Source organism: Cyrtonyx montezumae, unplaced genomic scaffold (assembly GCF_038088225.1).
Source record: "Cyrtonyx montezumae isolate F1298 unplaced genomic scaffold, pur_monq_1.0 scaffold_109, whole genome shotgun sequence".
NCBI lineage: Eukaryota > Metazoa > Chordata > Aves > Galliformes > Odontophoridae > Cyrtonyx > Cyrtonyx montezumae.
This window is the reverse complement of record NW_027071836.1, coordinates 56,924-76,050: the sequence shown is the minus strand read 5'-3', so window position 1 is coordinate 76,050 and position 19,127 is coordinate 56,924. Positions and strand designations below refer to the sequence as shown.

General features: G+C 60.6%; 2 protein-coding genes across 9 annotated transcripts; both read right to left on the bottom strand.

The window, feature by feature from the left end:
• Nucleotides 1–7,256: 7,256 nt before the first annotated feature.
• Nucleotides 7,257–15,778, bottom strand: LOC136044088 (ELAV-like protein 3). Of its 8 annotated transcripts, none has more exons than XM_065729159.1 (10): nt 13,832–13,974; nt 13,001–13,322; nt 12,831–12,930; nt 10,217–10,469; nt 9,831–9,934; nt 9,552–9,705; nt 8,837–9,053; nt 8,555–8,593; nt 8,161–8,450; nt 7,257–7,831 (listed from the first exon to the last, which is right to left on the bottom strand). In XM_065729159.1, the coding sequence occupies exons 1-10, from the start codon at nt 13,887–13,889 to the stop codon at nt 7,770–7,772; spliced, it is 1,599 nt and encodes a 532-aa protein (XP_065585231.1). In that variant the 5' UTR covers nt 13,890–13,974; the 3' UTR covers nt 7,257–7,769. The 8 variants fall into 8 exon arrangements, with proteins under 8 accessions (XP_065585231.1, XP_065585233.1, XP_065585232.1 ...); XM_065729161.1 differs by having other exon boundaries at nt 8,161–8,429; XM_065729160.1 differs by lacking the exon at nt 7,257–7,831 and having other exon boundaries at nt 7,920–8,450.
• A 130-nt stretch (nt 15,779–15,908) lies between these two features.
• Nucleotides 15,909–18,335, bottom strand: ECSIT (ECSIT signaling integrator). The gene is made up of 7 exons (XM_065729157.1): nt 18,276–18,335; nt 17,518–17,872; nt 17,211–17,434; nt 16,842–16,896; nt 16,613–16,761; nt 16,385–16,487; nt 15,909–16,289 (listed from the first exon to the last, which is right to left on the bottom strand). Exons 2-7 carry the CDS (start codon nt 17,858–17,860, stop codon nt 16,036–16,038), a joined length of 1,128 nt encoding a protein of 375 aa, XP_065585229.1. The 5' UTR covers nt 17,861–17,872; nt 18,276–18,335; the 3' UTR covers nt 15,909–16,035.
• Between the last annotated feature and the right edge of the window lie 792 nt (nt 18,336–19,127).

Genomic DNA, 19,127 nt, shown 5'->3' with positions numbered 1-19,127 from the left:
CACCCCTTCCCAGCCATCATTTAAGGGCAGGAAGTGGAGCTGAGCAGTTCTTCCTGGAGCTCTTTACGTACCGGAGATCTTCCAAGGTAGGGTAGTTTTTCTCTTTGATTCCTGTGTCCTTGTTTGTTGTATTTGGGCATTGTTCTCATTTGATGGGAGTTGATTGTTATGTTGTTATGCTGTGTTGTTCATCCCGTTATGGGGGGATGCTGTTATGGGGCAATGCTGTGGGGTGATGCTGAGGTGACATTAGGAAAGGATGTTGGGGGAGGATGCTGGGGGCTGAGAGCATTAGGTTCCTGTAGGGAAGTGATGCTTTGGGCTGATGTTGTTGGGGTGATGTGGGGCATGGATGGTGGGGGATGACATTAAGGCCTCAGGTGGGGGGAGGACATGAGGGAGTAAGGTTGGGGTGACATTTTGGGGCTGAACCTGGGGGGCTGTGTTGGGCATGCAAATCAAGACTTGTTGTGCGAGCAGGAGTTCCACTTGGGCTCCGTGTCCTGCGCTGGCCACGCAGTTGCAGTGCAGCAATGGAACAAACCCTGCAGACCCTGGGGAGAAGCACAGCTGGAGAGAGGCAGAGGTGGGGGAGAGGCACAGTGCCCTTTGGTGCAGGGGACGCCCTGCTGGCACTGCCTGTCCCACCCACCGCTGCTGGGTTCTGCTCTCTGCTTTCCGGCGCTTTGCCGCCTCCCGAGGTTCATAAAGTAATAGTGCACTGTGGGACTGCTATAGGTCACATCGAGGAGAGATGTGGGGGACGTGTGGGGGTGACATACAGCAGTGACATAGGGGGTTATGTCAGAATATCAGTGGGGGCTGAAGTCTAGGAGTGACACTGGGGTGATGCTGGAAGATGACGTTGTTGGGGGAAATTTTTTGCTATCACTGGGGTGATGTTGAGGTGTCACTGGGGGTGACATCAGGGAGTCACACTGAGAGAAAAGACGGAAGTGGGAGTGACAGTGGGGGTGGGAGACTAAAGGGTTGTGGGTAGATGCTGTTGGTGGTGTCGGTTGGGGGGGAGATGCTGTTGGTGGTGTCGGTTGGGGGGGAGATGCTGTTGGGGGGCGAGGTGGCGTTGGTGGTGCCGGTTGGGGGGCGAGGTGGCGTTGGTGGTGCCGGTTGGGGGGCGAGGTGGCGTTGGTGGTGCCGGTTGGGGGGCGAGGTGGCGTTGGTGGTGCCGGTTGGGGGGCGAGGTGGCGTTGGTGGTGCCGGTTGGGGGGCGAGGTGGCGTTGGTGGTGCCGGTTGGGGGGCGAGGTGGCGTTGGTGGTGCCGGTTGGGGGGCGAGGTGGCGTTGGTGGTGCCGGTTGGGGGGCGAGGTGGCGTTGGTGGTGCCGGTTGGGGGGCGAGGTGGCGTTGGTGGTGCCGGTTGGGGGGCGAGGTGGCGTTGGTGGTGCCGGTTGGGGGGCGAGGTGGCGTTGGTGGTGCCGGTTGGGGGGCGAGGTGGCGTTGGTGGTGCCGGTTGGGGGGCGAGGTGGCGTTGGTGGTGCCGGTTGGGGGGCGAGGTGGCGTTGGTGGTGCCGGTTGGGGGGCGAGGTGGCGTTGGGGGAGGAGGTGGTGTTGGTGGTGCCGGTTGGGGGGGGAGATGCTGTTGGTGGTGCCGGTTGGGGGGCGAGGTGGCGTTGGTGGTGCCGGTTGGGGGGCGAGGTGGCGTTGGGGGAGGAGGTGGTGTTGGTGGTGCCGGTTGGGGGGGGAGATGCTGTTGGTGGTGCCGGTTGGGGGGGGAGATGCTGTTGGTGGTGCCGGTTGGGGGGGGAGATGCTGTTGGTGGTGCCGGTTGGGGGGGGAGATGCTGTTGGTGGTGCCGGTTGGGGGGGGAGATGCTGTTGGTTAGGGGTAGATGCTGTTCCTGTTGTTGGTTGTGGGGGGGCGATGCAATTGTTTGTGGTGTTGGCTGGGGGGAGAGATTCTGTTCCTGTTGTTGGTTGGGGGGAGGTGCTGTTGGTGGTGCTGGTTGGGGGGGAGGTGGTGTTGGTGGTGCTGGTTGGGGGGGGAGGTGGTGTTGGTGGTGCTGGTTGGGGGGGGAGGTGGTGTTGGTGGTGCTGGTTGGGGGGGGAGGTGGTGTTGGTGGTGCTGGTTGGGGGGGAGGTGGTGTTGGTGGTGCTGGTTGGGGGGGAGGTGGTGTTGGTGGTGCTGGTTGGGGGGGAGGTGGTGTTGGTGGTGCTGGTTGGGGGGGAGGTGGTGTTGGTGGTGCTGGTTGGGGGGGAGGTGGTGTTGGTGGTGCTGGTTGGGGGGGGAGGTGCTGTTGGTGGTGCTGGTTGGGGGGGAGGTGCTGTTGGTGGTGCTGGTTGGGGGGGAGGTGCTGTTGGTGGTGCTGGTTGGGGGGGAGATGCTGTTGGTGGTGCTGGTTGGGGGGGGAGATGCTGTTGGTTAGAGGTAGATGCTGTTCCTGTTGTTGGTTGTGGGGGGGCGATGCAATTGTTTGTGGTGTTGGCTGGGGGGAGAGATTCTGTTCCTGTTGTTGGTGGGGGGGAGATGCTGTTGGTGGTGTTGGTGGGGGGGTGGCACTGACGGGTGACACTCAGAGATGGTACTGGGGCTGCACTGGGGGAGACATTGGTGAACGAAGTGTGGCGGTGATGTTGGGGTACCACTGATGTTTAACAGCAAGGAGTGAAGCTGTGGTGTCACTGCTGGGGACACCCCCGAGTGACACAGTGACATTGGTGTGATGTTGGGAAGTGACACTGGGGGGGGAATTAGGAGAGAGATGCTGGGGACGTTATGGGGGCTCTGGTTTGGGGTGACGTGGGGTGTGGATGATGGGGTCATGCTGGGAGTGATGTTGGAGAACAACTGAGGGGGGGAATCAGAGAGTAACACTTGGGCGACATTTTGGTGTGACACTGTTGGGAGCTGTGTCAGGGAATCAAACCAAGAGCTGTTGTGCGAGCAGGAGTTCCACTTGGGCTCCGTGTCCTGCGCTGGCCACGCAGATGCGGTGCAGCAATGGAACAAACCCTGCAGACCCTGGGGAAAACCAAAGTGAGAGAGAGGCAGTGATGGGGGAGAGGCAAAGTGCACTTTGAAGCAGGGGACGCCCTGCTGCGCTGCCTGTCACATCCACCGCTGCTGTGTTCCTGCTCTCTCCTTGCTGGCGGTTTGCCATCTCTCGAGGGTCATAAAGTTATAGTGCACTTGCCCTATGGGAACTGTTATGTGTCACGTCAAGAGGTGATACTGGGGTGGTATAAGGCAGTGACGTTATGGGTTATGTTGGGATATCAGTGGGGGTTGAAGTCAAGGAAGTGACACTGTTAAGGAGACAGTGGGGTGATGTCTAAGAGGGATGCTGGGGGATGATGCTGGGTTGACGATGGGGTGACACTGGGATGATGTTTGAGAGACGCTGGGGGACAACGCTGGGGTGATGCTGGGGTGTCACCGGAGGGGGTGACATCAGAGAGTTACACCAAGGGGAGATATTTGTGGGTTGGAGGTGAAAGACAAAGGAGGGGTGGGAGGTGGTGGGGGCAATGTGAGTGAATATGAGAAGGACATAATTAGGGAGAAATGTTGGGGTGATATTGGCGCATCACTGTGTGTGGTGTCAAAGAGTGACGTTGTTGGAGGCGACAATGGATTGATGCTGGAGTGACACTGGTGCTATTAGGTAGTGATGTTGGGGCGTCAGGAGGTAAAATTGGGGTGCTGTTCTTCAGGTGTGACTCCGGAGTGGTGTTGGGAAGGGATGCTGGGGGGTGTTGTTGTGGTACTCTGAGGGGGAGACATCAAAGAGTGACAATATTGGTGCGATGCTGGGGGGTGGCATTGTTGGGGTGATACTGTAGTGATAATAAGAAGAGAGTTTGGGGGTGATGTGAGAGTGAAGTTGTGTGGTGGTGTGTAGGTATCACTGGGATTTAACATCAAGGAGTGATGCTGGGGTGACCCTGGTGTGATGCAGTGACATTGATGTGATTGAATTGAATGATTTTGGTGTGTCGCTGCAGGGTGATGTTGGGGAGTGATGCTGGGAGATGTTGTTGGGGACGTTGTTTGGGGGTGATGTGGGGTGTGGATGGGGAGTCATGCTGGAGAGTGATGCCAGGTGGTTGTGTTGGGAAGTGATGTTGGAGAATCGATGGTGGTAGAAGTCAGGGAGTAATGCTTGGGTGACATTTTGGGGTGATGTTGTTAGAGAGCTCTTGTCAGGGACACATTTGTTGGTGGATAATATTGGTGAGTGACATCGGGTGGTTTTGTGGGGTGTCGCTGTTGGGGGGACATCAGGGAGTAATGTTGTGATGACTGTCGGGCAACTGTGTCAGAGACCTAAAGGCTCCTGACTTAAGAATGATCCTGGGATGGAACAAAGCATCCTGAAAGTCTTAAGAGAGCTGGTACTTGTGACCATAGCCTCAAGGATCTTGTCTTGTAGAGAGCAGACCTTGGTAGTTGAACTTGTTTGGGCAAAGACTTGTTTTACACACAGGTGTTCCACTTGGGCTCCGTTTCATGCACTGGCCACGCAGGTGCGGTGTGCCAATGGAACAAACCCTGCTGATCCTGGGAGAATCAAAGCTGGAGAGAGGCTGTGGTGGGGAGAGAGGCTGAGTGCCCTTTGAAGCAGGGGACGCCCTGCTGGCACTGCCTGTCACATCCACCGCTACTGTGTTCCTGCTCTCTCCTATCTGGCCATTTGCCGTCTCGAGGGTTGGAAAGTAATACTGTACTTGCACTACAGGGACTGTTAAGGAGGAGAATATTATGTTTAACATCAAGGCGTGACACTGGGGAGGAGACACGGGGGTTACATTGTTGGGTGATGCTGAGGCGATTCAGGGGAGTGAAACTGCGGGGTGATGTTGGGGTATCACCAGCATTTACCATCCCCGAGTGATACTGGGTTGATATTAGACGGGCACACTGAAGTGATGTAGGGCTGACACTGAGATACCTTTCAGAGTTAAAGTCAAGGAATGAAGCTGGAGTGATATTTGGGGGTGACTGTGGGGAATGATGTTGGGGAGTTGGAGTATCACTAGGGGGTGACATCAGGGAGAGATGATGGGGTGACACTGCGTGGTTCGACTGCAGTGACATTGAGGTGACACGAGGTTGATGTTGGGGCATCATGGGGGGTGACATCAGTGAGTGATGCTGGGCAGTGGCATTGTTGTGGTGGTGCTAGAGTGATATTTGGGTGTGGTGTTGTGAAGAGATATGGGGTGCCATCAGGGAATGACACTGGGGTGACAGGGTTAGGGTGGTACTTCAGAAGTGACATTAAGGGAGTGATACTAGGAAGTGAAATCAGGGGGTCGTTGCTGGGTATCACTGGGAGGGAACAGCAGGGAGTGATGCTGGTGATGACTTTGTGGGGGAGATATTTGGGTGATGTTATTGACTGACTATGGGGGATAATGTTGGGTATCACCAGGACGTAACAGCAGGGAGTGATGCTGGGGGGGACGCTGCGTTAATGTTGCTGGGGCAATGCTGAGGGCTAATAGTGAGGAAAGGCTGAGGGTTTGAGGTGAAGTAGTGAGGGCTTGGGGCTGGAAGTTGGGGTGAAATAGTGAGCATTTGGGAACGGAGTTTGGGGTGAAAGTGGGGATTTGGTAGTATAGTTTGGGGTGAAATAGCTATAGTTTGGGGGTAATAATGAGGATATGGGGCTTAAGTTTGGACTAAAATAGCAAGGATTTCAGAATGGAGTGTTGGGTGTCGGAGCCTGGAATTTGAGGTGAAATAGTGAAGGTTTCGGGTGAAGTACTGAGGATTTCAGGCTGGAGTTTGGGTGAAATAGCAAGAATATGGGAATGCAGTTTGGGGTTGAAATAGCAAGAATTTGGGAATGCCATTTGGGGCATAATAGTTGATGGTTTGAGGCTGGAATTTGGGACGAAAGAGAAATTGGGTCTGGTGTTTGGTATGAAAGAGTGGGGATATGGGGCTGGAGTTTGGGGTAAAATAGGGACGGTGCTTTTTTTTTTTTTCTCTTTGTAGTGCCTGCAGTACCGAATTCTCCCCACTTGGCGGCAGCACTGAGCACCGACGCGGTAGTGCGCGTGCACGCAGCCGGGGTGTGCTCCTGGTGGGTCACGTGCGGAGCCCAGCCAATCGAGTGCCGGCGACGCGTGCAGGGGTGGATGGGAACGAAAGTGGCCGGTTCCCAAGGGTGCCGGGGGGGGCAGTGGGACAGCTTACAGTATTCCCTGAGTTCCCTTGGGGTGCTCTAGCGTTTCTCAGAAGCTTTTCAGTGCACCCTTCAGCAGTCTAGAAGTGAACCATTGCCATTTATGTCTTTGTAGTTTTACACCATGCATTAAAGCAGATTTATCTCTGCATTAGACAGTTAAGCAAAGCCCCAAATGTTTAAGAACCTGTCTCAAATGTATTTTTTAGGCTGTGTAGAGGAATTTCTATTGAGTCACATCACATGGAAACTCGGAAGTGTTTTGATTTCCTGTAAAGAAATGCATAGTTCCTTTTAGGTTACAAAAACTGCATTCACCTCCAAAAATAGGAGAGCCAGCTGCCCTCACCTCCCCCCAGCCCCCACAGACCAGGCATTTTCTAACATTTGTTCATATTTTATTATTTCTGCCATGAAAAGTACAAAGTGTCTGAGATGTTGGGGGGTGGGAACTCAGCGTGGGGACTTTCCTTTTTCCCAAGTGTGTTCTCTTAATTTTGGGGTGTCCCCTCTTCAAGTAACAGAGGGGAGACCCAGGCAATACCCCCCTCCAGTGGGTGCAGCTCTTATTGCTACTGGTGGGTGGGGGGGGGAGGGGTCCCTACATACCGGAATGGGGGCTCTGCAGCCCCGGGAATGGGAACACGCTGAGGTGAGTGAGGGAAATGGGAATGATGCAACACAAAGTGGAGGCAGAATCAGAACCAGAACCAAACAGCAAAAAAGCACAGAGCTGTCCCAAGGAGAAGGAAAAATAAATAATGGGAGTAGCAATCATAATAGTCATAATTAATAATAGAAACAACAATAACAATAATCATAACAATAATAATGAGGGTACTGGGGGGAAACTGGAGGGGCATTGCTCTGCCCCAGAGGTCAGAACCAGACAAGCAGAAGTCGCAGCCCTGGGAGATGGTTGGGTTGAAGACAGCAGATCCTCCTTTAAGCCACTCCATTGCTCCCAACTACCCAACACCTCTCCCCATGGTCCCCACATGAGGTGAATGGTCCCAAACTGTTCCCCCCTGCCCCCTCCAGAATACTTCCCACAGAAGTGTGTTGTCAAGGAAGGGTTGCAGTTGTTTGTTTGTTATGGGTTTTGGGTTTTTTGTTTTTTGGGGTTTTTTTTATTCTTTTACAAAAATAGATGGTTTTGTGTTTGTCGTGCCAGGGAGCTGCTGCTCGCTACCTTGGCCTCTCTCTCCCCTCCTGTTAACGCTACCATTGCTGTTATTGCACATCCTTCTGCCCTCCCACCACCCCCACCCCCCCACAAACCCCCTCCCCGAGGGGACGAAAAAAATGAATAAAAAGAGTGGAGATAGCAGGAAGGGATTGGAGTGGCCTCCATTTTGCACCAGCTTGGTGAACGAAGCCGAACTCGGGGCGGGTTGGGGCTGGGGGGAGGCGGGGAAAGCAGCTGGAGCCGGGGCTCGAACCCGCGGTCCCACGGCACCGCTCGGTGGTCCGGCCACCGCCAGAACGCCCCGATGGGGCGTGGCCAAAGCATGTGGGGGCGTGGCCTCCCTTGTGGGGCGTGGTCAAGCGCTGCGGGACCCGGAGAGAGGGGCTGACACCCCCCAGGGGAGCGCGGAGAGGTCCCCCGGGTACCAGCATTTACTGCAGCCTCTGAGCGTTGTCTTTCCCCCCTCCCATCCCTCCCGGTTTTGCTGCAGTGCCTGTGGAGTGAGAGGGACACGCCACAGTATTCCAAGAGAATGTAGTTTGCAATGTCCCATCTGTCTGTTTGGGGAATGTGTGGGGGGTGGGGGGGGAAGGGGAAGGGGAAGGAATATGCCCTGGGGCATCTTTGGGTTCCCTCCCCCATCCTCAATGCTCCACGCTTCCCCCCAGTTTGGGAGAGGTCCAGCTGCCTCTAGAAGCCCACAACGATGTGGGGGAGGTGGGGGGGGGAGGGCACAGGTGAGGTGTCAGGGCTGGGGTGGGGGGGGGGCTCAGGCCTTGTGCTGCTTGCTGGTCTTGAAGGAGACCTGCAGTACGCGCTCACCCAGGCGGTACCCGTTGAGGCTGGCGATGGCCACGGCTGCCTCCTCGTAGTTGGTCATGGTGACGAAGCCGAAGCCCTTGCACTTGTTGGTGGTGAAGTCACGGATAACTTTGACATTGGTGACGGCACCAAAGGGCCCGAAGAGCTGCCACAGGACACTCTCATCTGCCTCGGGTGCCAGGTTGTACACGAAGATGCACCACCCAGGGGCTCCCAGCCCCACGCCAGCCCCCAGCCCTGGTACAGCCTCAATTGCCAATGGGGAGAACCTGGGCAGCAGTGACAGGGGGCTGTGCTGGAGTCAGGGGCCACAGGACCCCGCCACGAGGCAGCGTAAGTCCTACGTTTGAGGGTGTGGAAAGGAACCAAGAAGAGTTGGGGGGGGGGGGGTTACCTCTTCACGCCATAGGCCACATTCAGCAAATTGTCGAGGCTGGAAGAGAGGAGGCTCTGTTAGAGGAGATGTGCAGGGAGCCTGGTGGGCTGGTGGGGGGGATTTCCATGCACAGCTGTGCCCCTACAGTCAGGAGGTGCCTTCTTCCTCCCCCCCCTCCCCAGACACAGAGGTATCCCCATACAGTAGGGATCATTCCCATATCCAGAGGTGTCCCCAAATCCAGGGGTGTCTCCAATCCCAACCTGCCTCCCTCTCCCCGCACCATGCATCAGGGCGCACCGGAAGCGCTGGGGGGGATGGTGCAGGGCACTGTAGCGGCGGGTGCTGGGGCAGAGGCTGAGCAGGGCCCCCCCTGACTTCTGCCCTGGGCTGTTGGCGAACTTGACTGTGATGGGTTCGGTAGCCCCCAGCGGCTTCTGCCCGTGCAGCCCCCGCACGGCCTCCTCCGCCTCCACACGCTTGTCGAAGCGGATGAAGCCCACCCCCCGTGAGATACCTGCATGGGGAGGGACATGGCAGCAATCCCCTTGTGCAAGGCCACCCACGAGACCCAGGCATCCAAGGCCCATTCTGCCCGCCCATAGCTCCTCCTGACCACCGAGGGACCCAGGCACCAGGTGTTCGGGACTCCCACTTCTGGACACACAGATGTTTTTTGGAACCCCCCTCAATCCTGTTCATGCTGCCCCCCACCCCATGGGGACCCAGGTGTTCAGAAACCCCACCTCTGTGGACCCAGCTGTTCAGGCCCCTTCCTCCTCCACCCCTTCAGGCCCCACCCATGAGCCATGGGGACCCAGGTATTCAGGACTCCCCCACCCCTGTTCAGCCCCACACCACACCCCAAGGGAACCCAAGTGCTTCAAGCCCCACACACTCCATGGGGACCCAAGTGTTTGGGAACCCTAACCCTGTTTACCCTCCCCTGCAAGACCACAGGGACCCAGGTACCCAGCAGTCCCCATACGGTGTGGACCCGTGCATGTGGGCGCACCGGTGACCTGATCAACGAGGATGCGGGAGGTGATGATACGGCCGTACTGGGAGAAGAGCTGCTCCATCTCCTTCTGCCCCATAGCCTTGGGGAGGCCACTCACATAGAGATTGGCATCGCGGATGGAGGCCGAGCTGGGCCGGGCGTAGGACACCTGAGGTGGGCATCATCTGGGTGCCAGAGTCCCCTCCTTCCCGTGCCCCCCCCCCCCCCAGCATAACTGCCCCGCTATGCTCTTGCCCCTCCTCCCAGCATCTGCACCCCATGGCCCCCCGGTACCTTGATTGTCTTAGTCTGCAGCTTGAGGCCGTTGAGGGTGCTGATGGCCTTGTCAGCGTCGCCTGCCTCCACATAGTTGACGAAGCCATAGCCCAAGCTCTGCCCTGGGGCAGGGAGGGTGAGCGACTGGGGCTGACTCTGTCCCCTGCACATTGTCACTTCCATCCTCATCCCCATTCACCCCAGTGATCTGGTGGCGGAGCCACTGGGACTCAACATCCCTTTGGTGGCAGCCAAAGGGAGTCCCTGAAGCTGCCCCCATCCCCACAATCAGATCTGAACACCGGTACCTCCATGGGGTAGGGGAATCCCAAACACCTAGATCCCCAAGGGGTATAGGGGCTCCCATCTTCCGCCTCCCTGTGTTCCCCATCCCATACCCGTACCAGTGACCTTGTCGCGGACAAGCTTGCAGGACTCGATGTCCCCGAGGCTGCCGAAGAGACTGCGCAGCTCCTCCTGGCTCATGCTCTGGGGTAGGTAGTTAACAATCAGATTGGTTTTGCAGTCATCAGCCATGGGAGGTCCAGGGGGGACACCGTTGGGCACCACTGCCACAACGGGGACAGCCACGGGGACGGGACCACAGCCTGACGGCCCCGCAGCACTGGGAGCCTGCGCCTCCACCGTGCTCAGGATCTGCAGGGGACGGGGACAGGCGTCACTGGGATGCCACCATGCAGGGACTTCAGGAGGGTGACAACACTGTGGGGACATGGATGGGGATGGATGTGGGGACGATACGATGACAGTCAGCACAGAGATAAAACCCCTTTGTTCTGGAGCCCCCTCGCCTGCCCCGCCCACTGCACAAGAGCAGGGGACAATGGCCTTTTGTGGCCCTTTGTGGCCAGGGACTGGGTGCCCGGAGCCACCAGCCACGGGCTGCGGGGTGGGGGGGAGGCACAGTGGCTGAGAACGGAGCAATGCACCCATCTACAGTGCGAAAAGAGAGAGAAGGTGAAAAAGAGCAAATGGGACTTATGGGGCAGGGGCAGGTTGCACACATCCATTCCCACACACTCATGCACCGCCCTATGCACAGACTGTGCACACGCATGTGCGCACAGCCACAGTGCCCCCACAGCCCCACACGTGTCCTGTACACAGGGCACACGTGTGCCCCTGACCCACACAGGTATGTGCGCTCTATTACTCAGATGCATACACATGTTCACACCCATGGCACTCCCATCCCTGCCCAAGCATGTCACACGGTCAGAGGGACATCACAAAGGGTGGGGGCTGAGGGGGGAGAAGATGCTGAGAGCACAGGGACACGGTGGGGGTGACGCAGGGATGGTAGCTGCAGGTAAAAGGAAGGGGGGGACAAAGATTGGGGATGGGGTGGATGGATGCGAGTAGGTCCATGGGGAGGGCTGGGGGGGAAGGCACAGGATAGTGATGGAAGGGAATGCCAGGGAGTACAGATGCTGAGGGGATGGATGTTGCTGGGGACCCGGCCATTCCTCCCCCCCACTCCCCCCACCCCATCCACACACCCCCATCATTTGTTCCTACCGTCACCATTGTGTGGGGCTGCGGGGTCCAGGCCCCCCCGCACGGCCCAATGGGGGGGAGGGGGGCGATGGTGCTGGGGGGTGGAGGGGAAGGAAGGGGAGGGCGGGGTCCCTAGGGCGTGGGAAGCGGGGGGGAGGGGGGGCTGGAGGTGTTAGGGGCGCAGTCACGGCTGTTGGCGCTGCAGAGCGGCAGCCCCCGTCGGTCCTTTAAACGTCCTTGGGCGGCCGCGGGGCGGGGCGGGCCGGGGCGGAGCCCCCCCCCAAAACCGCTGTGGTGGGTGCAGCCCAGCCCCCTTCTGTCCCTCCCCACTCCAGCAGTGGTTCGTTCCGCAGCCCCTCAGAAGGGTTTGGCCTACAGCACCCTCCGCCTCCTCCAATTGAACAGCCCGAACCACCCTGCAACCCACCCCACCCCGCAGGTGGGGTGATCCGGCACCCCCCCTCCATAATGGATCAGCCCCCCCCCCCCTCGCGCCCCCCCACCCCTACCCCGCCGAAGCTCATTGGTTGTGATGGAGGCGGGGCCCCTCGGCCCGCCCCTCGGCCCGCCCCCCCCCCCCCCCCCCAACACTCTGGGGTCCCCACGAGACTCGCGGTGGAAGGGAAAGAGCTGCCGCGTTCAGCACCAGGGACAGCTCCGGGCCGCGCTTCCAGTACCAGGACAGCGCCCCCCAGCACCCCCCCACACCCCCTTCCCCAATGGGTGGGAGAGAGGGAGGAGGGAGAGAGGGCTTTGAATCCCTGCCCCGGAAAAGGAGGAAAAAGCAGGAATTAAAATTGTTTTTAATGGGGGGGGACGGGGGAGACTGGGGGGATGGAAGAGGCCAGACCCGCTACCCACAGAAAAAGTGGGGCACCAGCTGCCCACCCCCTCTTATAACACACTTTTTGGACCCAGGTACCCTACGGAGCAGAGGACAAAGACTTGGGAAATAAATAAAGTATGGCTAAGGGGATCTGGGGCAAGGGGAGATCAGTGGGGAGGGGGTTTGGAGGGGGCAGAGTTCCTTTTCAGTGCTGGTGGCAGACAAAGGGTTGGATGCCCCCATTGTGCACCGAGGTGGGGACACGGACACTCGGGGTTAATTCCTTCACCTCCATGTGCCATAGCTTATACTGTTTCTGGGGGCAAAGGTTAATGCCACACCCCCTAGGCCTCCTTATCCCACGTGGGGAACAGGCTTGGGGCTGCTCGTGGCCCCCCCACTATGTGCCCCGAGGCTCGGGGTGGCTCTTGAGCGTGTGGCACTTGAGGCCATCCAGTCGCTCGAAGTGCTTCCCGCAGTGCTCACAAGGGAAGGGGTGCGCCGCTGGCCCTCCCCCGCCATGCCGCCGCATGTGCCAGGTGAGCGAGGCACGCTGGCGGCATCGGTACCCACAGACCTCGCACCTGCAGGGGGAGGGGGGGACAGAACGGCATGGGGAGGGGTTGGCAGAGTCCGTGGGACGGCTCACAGCTGCCCCCTCCTCCATCACTTACTGAAGAGGGGTCTCCCCGGTGTGTGTCCGCCGGTGCACTTCCAAGTGGTTTTTGCGCTTGAAGGATTTGCCGCAGCTCTCGCAGATGAACTCCCGCACACCTGGGGACAAGGACAGTGAGGGGGGGGTCCCAAGATCCCAGGAGACCACAGTGCAAGGTGGGAGGCTCACCAGAGTGGATGACCATGTGCCGGCGCAGGTGATGAGTCAAGTAAAACTTCTTTCCACAGCCAGGTTGGGGGCACTGCTGAGTCCGGCCCTTGCGGTGCACCAGATTGATGTGGTTCTGTTGGGGAGGGGGGAGAGTAGAGGGCAAAGCAGCGAGAGGAGCACAGAGCTTGCACGGTGGGGGGGGGCGGAGAACGGGGCAGACACTCGTACCTGGAAGCTGCTGAGGGCCACATAGACCTGCCCACATCCTGCATAGGGGCAGGGGATTGGCTCTGGGAGCCCTTCAGGGTCAGGTGAACGGCCCCGACGGCTTCGCCGTCGCCTGCAGGGGGGGCAGTAGCTGTGGTTTGAAGTGAGCACCCTCCCCCAGGGGCCACAGTGTTGAGGACACCCATCCAAACCCACTAGCACGCCTGCAGAACCCCTGAGCCCTAATTGCCCCCACGAACCATAAGGAGTCTGAGTATACCAACAACATCCTGTAAGAATACACTGTCCCCACCCCCCACCCAATAAAACCAGTCAGTATCCACAAAGAAGTTCCAGCTCCCATCCACCGAATTCCCCCAGAGACCCCAAAGGAACACCCCACCTGTAAAATTCTTTACAAAGATTCCCCAGGGAGCTCCCACAGGCCAAGAAAAGCCCAGTTCCCTGTAACCAGAACCCTGCGTTCGCAGCCCTCATGTAACCCTACAGCTCCTACTAGAGCCCCCTCCAACCTCAGTCTTCCTCTCCAGGGCCCCACTCAAGAAAACTCTCTCTTGCACCCCAGATACCCCATAACAGTCCCAAGAACCCCAAGGATCCCTGACCCCCGCTGCCACCAACTTCTCAGGCTCTTTAGGGATCTCATAGATGATGGCTGAAATGTCACTGCCGTCAGCATCCTCTCCTGGCAGAGGTGGGGAGGGCTCTCGAGGGGTTTCCAGAGGCGGGTCCAGACAGTCTTCAGCTGCTGCAGGGGGTGGCACCTCCTCCTGCTTCAACCCCAGTGCTTTATCTTCCTCTGCCGCCAGCAGAGAGAAGGAGTGAGGGGAGACAAGGTGCCACGTGCCACACACCCCAAATCCCTGCCCTGTACCTGTCTTAGGCAGAGGAGGGTCCAGGGGGAATGCACCTTCTCCCTCCAGCAGCGCACAGGACATCTCATTCCCCCTTACATCCAACTGCAGGCCCTCCAGACCTTCATAGCCAGGGCCAGCCAGGATGAGGAGCGGGGGGGCCTGGAGCAGTGCCGGGGCCCCTCCCTGCAACAAGGTGGAGGTCCCCTCCTCAGTCAGTGACCCCCGGCCTGCCCCCAACCGTAGGGGTAGGGGCAGCGGCACGCAGACCACCGCCTCCAGGGCTGCCACACGCCCCTCCACTGGTGGGCCTGGCCCTGCAGGATGGGATACCGCTGTGGCCCCCCCCAGCGCTGACAGGGCAGCCCCCTGCGTTGTTCCTTGCGTTGTCTCCGAGCCTGAGCTGCAGCTCCCAGAGGAGGAGGACGACGAACTGTTGGGAGCCACTGCTGTAGGAAGAGAAAATGGCAGAGACCCCAATGGTGAGCCCTAAGCACCCCACCCCCAGACAACCTCCTACGACCCCACCCTCCAAACTCAGACCCCATCCAAAAGTCCCTTCTACCCCTCCCCACCAGAAAAACATGCCCCAGCATCCCAAGCATTTCCAGCCTCTGCCTTTGGCCCCAGTCCCAACTCAGCCCTTGTCCCTCCGCACCAGTGTCGCTGTCCCCATCGGAATCACTGAGCGGCCTCAGGGGAGAATGCAGGTCCTGGAAGTAGCGGTGGCCGCGCTCACACTGCCACACGGCTGTAGTGTAGAGCCCCACGGAGGGGTCGAGCTCGGCCAGGCGTGGCTCATAGGGGCAGCGCTGCCGGTGATCCTCATACCAGATCACGGCATGCCGCAGGCAGTTCACGTTGCGCCTCCGCCCTGTGGGAAGGAGCTGCTGGCAGCCCGTGCCCCCTGTGGCTCGGGGTGCCCTGCTCGCTCACCAGCCCCGTGACACTCACTTTTCTTCCGTTTGGGCTTTTTAGGAATCTGCTCCCAGGGCTTCCTAAGGGGAGAAGAGTGGCAGAGGTATGGGCAGTTCCAGCAGCTGTGGTATCACGGTAGGATGAAGAGGGGGGACAGTCCTCAGGGCTGCAAAGGCCTCTACGTGGCCCCCTCGATCCCTCGTGACCGTGCTACCCCCAGCCCCGGTTCCCTACCCCGGATCCCAGCCCCCAACTCCCCACGCTCACCCTCAGTTCCCGGCCCTGCTTCCGGCTCCCCCCCCAAACAGGCTCGCCCCTTCGCGGTTCCCAGGACCGCTCCCCGCTCACCCCCGCCGCCCAGCGCGCTGCCCCCGCTCCAGCCCCAGCAGGTAGGCCGCCAACTTAGCGTCGCTCCAACCGCTTCGGCGCCGCAGATCGACCCAGGGCCCGTGCGCCTCGCCCAGGTACACCCTCCGCACGTCGTACTTCTTCCGCGACTCCAGCCGCCGCCTCGCCCGGTCCGATTCCGTTAGACGCGGCCGGCCCCGCGCCTTACGGCTGCCAGCATCGCCCGGCTCGGCCGCGGCGTCCCTCGCGGGGCCGCCACCCGTGACCGCGTCCCTCTGGGCCGCGCTCATGCCGAGCCCGGTACCCCCGTGGAGCGCCGGCGCGCCGCCGATGACGAAAGCACCGTGCGCCGGAAGTCCCCGTCCGGGATGGCAAACAGTACAGGCGCGAGCTCGCTTCCGCCCGGCTCTGCCCTCACAGCCTTCACGGCGTGCAGTGCGCACGCGTACTTCCCTCGCCCTTCCCCCGCCCGCAGTCCCTGCCTCTAACCTCGACCCCGCCCTTAACCTCTGTATCCACCCTCAGCCCTTTCCTCTGCCACCAGGACCAGACTGCGGCCCCCAGGGTGAATAGGTTAACACCAAGTCTCCCCTCAGAGCTCCCCAGACAAGACACAGCTCTCCCCGTCCACACCACCTCCATTTATTGACCCACAACCCAGGAAAGAGGCACCCAAATTACCCCCCACAATGCCCTCACACCCTCTCACCCCTCTGCCTGTGCCCGGTGGCCCCACGCCACCTTGGGGGCCTCCAGCTTGGCTTCCCCTGCCCCTTCCAGGTGCAGTGCATCCCCTTCTCCGGGGGATCCAGCAGAGGAATCCCCCTCCCCCAGGCGGAAGAGTACTGGTGTTTGTCCAAGAACGGGGTTGGTCTGCTGCAGTCCAGCAATCCACTTGGCCAAAGTGCGCTGGTCACCAGCCCCTGCCATGCACAGCGCAAAGACGGGGCCCTCCTCCACTGTGTGGGGAGGAGAGGGGCTGGGGTGGGGAGGCACATTCGAGGGAGCCAGAAGGGTCTCCACGTGGCTGCCACCCCATGCCCCCACACCTTACCCTCATCCACATCAAACTCATCGTCATCCCATGGGCCGCGCTCCAGGTCCAGGTCGAGGTACAGGGGATAGTAGAGGCTGCGCTCAGGGTCAGGGGGAGGATCCTGAGGAGATACAGGGCTGATGGGGGGGGGGGAGGTCCATCTGGTCTCATCTGGGGCTACAGGGGTCTCCTATTCCTTCCCTTTCCCAGTAAAGGGGCTCTATCCCACCCCATGCCCCAGCTCACTCGCAGATGAGGGGGGAGAGGGTCCCCCCGCAGCACGTAGTAGAACAGGCGGGTGCTGCGCAGCCACAGTGGGAACGGTCCCTCCACAAAGACGGGGCGCTCTGGGCCGTGCCGGGCCAGCAGTTCCTGCTGTTCCGCACTCTGGATGCCTGCAAGGTAGAGAAGGGAGCACAGGGCTGAGTTGCGATGCTCGTGCCCCAGATTTCCCTTGGTGTTCCCTAGAACTCACCGACGATGTAGGGCTGCATAGAACCCTCGCTGTCCTCCTGCTCAGGCTGGGGCTCCTGTAAAAATGGATAACGGTTACATCCTGGGGTCATTTTGGCTTTCCTCCTGTGTCCACTCTGCCTTTCAACCCTGTGTCCCCCCATAATCCCCATCCCCTTCTTCCCCCTGTGTCTTTCCTTGTCATCCCACGTCCTTACTGTATTCCCCTCTTTTTTCCCATTCTCTTCCCCCACCCATGTTCCCCTTCTCCTTTTCCCACAATGTCCCTCTTTACCACCCCATGTCCCTCCCACGTCTTCAATCCCCTCCTCCCCTAGTGCTCCCCTGTGCCCCCTCTCTGCCCCCTCCACGTGACGCAGGTGTCCCCCACCTGGTAGACACTCAGCCGGGCGTCAGGGTCATTGGCGATGCGGCGCAGTCCCAGGCAGGCAGCGGCCAGGCCAGGAGGGGGCAATTGGTCAGGCAGCGGGTAGGGGTTGACATGGCGCATCCGCGGCAGCCAGTACAGCATCCGCTGACACTTGCGCACAGGACGACTGCGGGGCCCGAAGATGGCCAGCAGCAGGAAACGCGTCTCCGCGTCTGGCACCACGCCTGCACCAGGGAGGGGGGAACATCGTCTGGGAGCGTGCAGGGACTCCTGCTACCCCCCAGCGGCCCACCACAGCCGCCCTCACCATATCTCTCCATCTGCTCCAGAACCTGCAGGCCGCACTCCTGCTGCCGTGGAAAAGGGGCGAAGAGGCGATGGAAGGGCCCTCGTGGCACCCAGGGCCCACGGGGCAGCAGGCGCAGCAGCCGATTGTAGGCATCCCGCTGCCCGGCCACCCCCAGTGCCGGCATAGCTGCCAGCGCTGCCTCCACCAGCTCCAGGCGCCCCAAGCGCCGGCCTGGGGTCCGCTCCAGCTCTGCCAGTGCTGCCGCAAAGGCTGCGGGTCCTCCCTGCTCCTCATCCCGTGGTGTGGTCTGGGGGCCGTGATCGGACGACGGGTCTGGTGCACCACCGCTCCGGTGACACATGGGGCGAGCAGCCTGGGGAGGGGGCACAGGGTGAAGGCAGGCAAACGGCCCTCTCCTTGGCCCCATTCCCTTGCTATCTCCCCCGCCATGGTCACTCTGCCTCCCATCCCCGTGTCCCTTCCACGTCTCCCTGCAACTCCCGCTCCCCTCTCTTCCCACGTCCCCTCAGCACCCTCACGTTCCCTACTCCTTTCTCCTCACTCGAACTCCTGTGCCCCCTGCTGCCCCGTGTCCCGGCATCTCCCCTTCCCCTCGTGTCCTCCCCGTGTCCCGGCGTCTCCCCTTCCCCTCGTGTCCTCCCCGTGTCCCCTATACCCTCCTCCCTTCGGGTCACCCTGTGTTCCCTCTGCACACCCACGTCCCTCCCCGCTCCCCCTCTCCCACGCACCCACGCTGTCCCCGCGTGTCCCCGCACCTTCGGGGCCCCGCAGCCCCCCCACAGCCCCCGGGGCAGTGCCCGGGCCCAGCTCAGCCTCATGGCACCGCCGCCGGGCCTCCCCCCACACCGCTCAGCGGCCGTCGGGCGCCGCCGTTGCGCTGACCCCGCCGGAAAACGCTTCCGGGTCAGGGGGCGGGGTCCGCCGCGGCCACGCCCTGCGCGGGGCGGGGCAGAAGGGGGATTCCCTGTGACGTCACAGCGCGCCCCAGCGGTGATGGCAGAGCCGGGGATACGCGGTGACGTCAGAGGCAGGGGATGGGGATAACCTCGGGCCCGGGGGGTGACGCCGGAACCCGAGGCTGACGGTGACGACAAGAGGGACGGGGTGGCACCTCAACAGCGCCGCGGCCGCTGCTATAAACGGTAGCGGCGGCTCCGGCCGTGGGAGGGGCATCCGCACCCCGACCCCCGTCTCCTCCTGGCAGTTCGTGAGCCAGGAGAACACCCAGGGATGTCGGCAAATCCTCCAGCTCCCAGCCCCCCCGGGGGCGGGACGCCCCCCCCCCCCAGGGACGCATTCCCTGCCTGTGACGAACCGCCCCTCACACACACACCCCCCCCCCCCGCTACGGAGTCCGATGCGGTGACGGCACCGGCAGGGGGGCGGGAGGTTGGGATTAAGAAGAGTGTGGGGGACAGGGGGACCGGGGGAGAGATGAGGAGATGGATAAGGCGATGCACAGTAGTAGGGATGGACGGAGAGGGAAGGGTGGCGGGAGGCGAGGGTGGGGAGGGGGGGGGTGTTGGAAAGACCCCCCGCTATGTCCCCCACCCCGGGATCCCCCCGCTAAATGTGGAAAAAATGACGCCATCGCCCGCCCCGCGGTG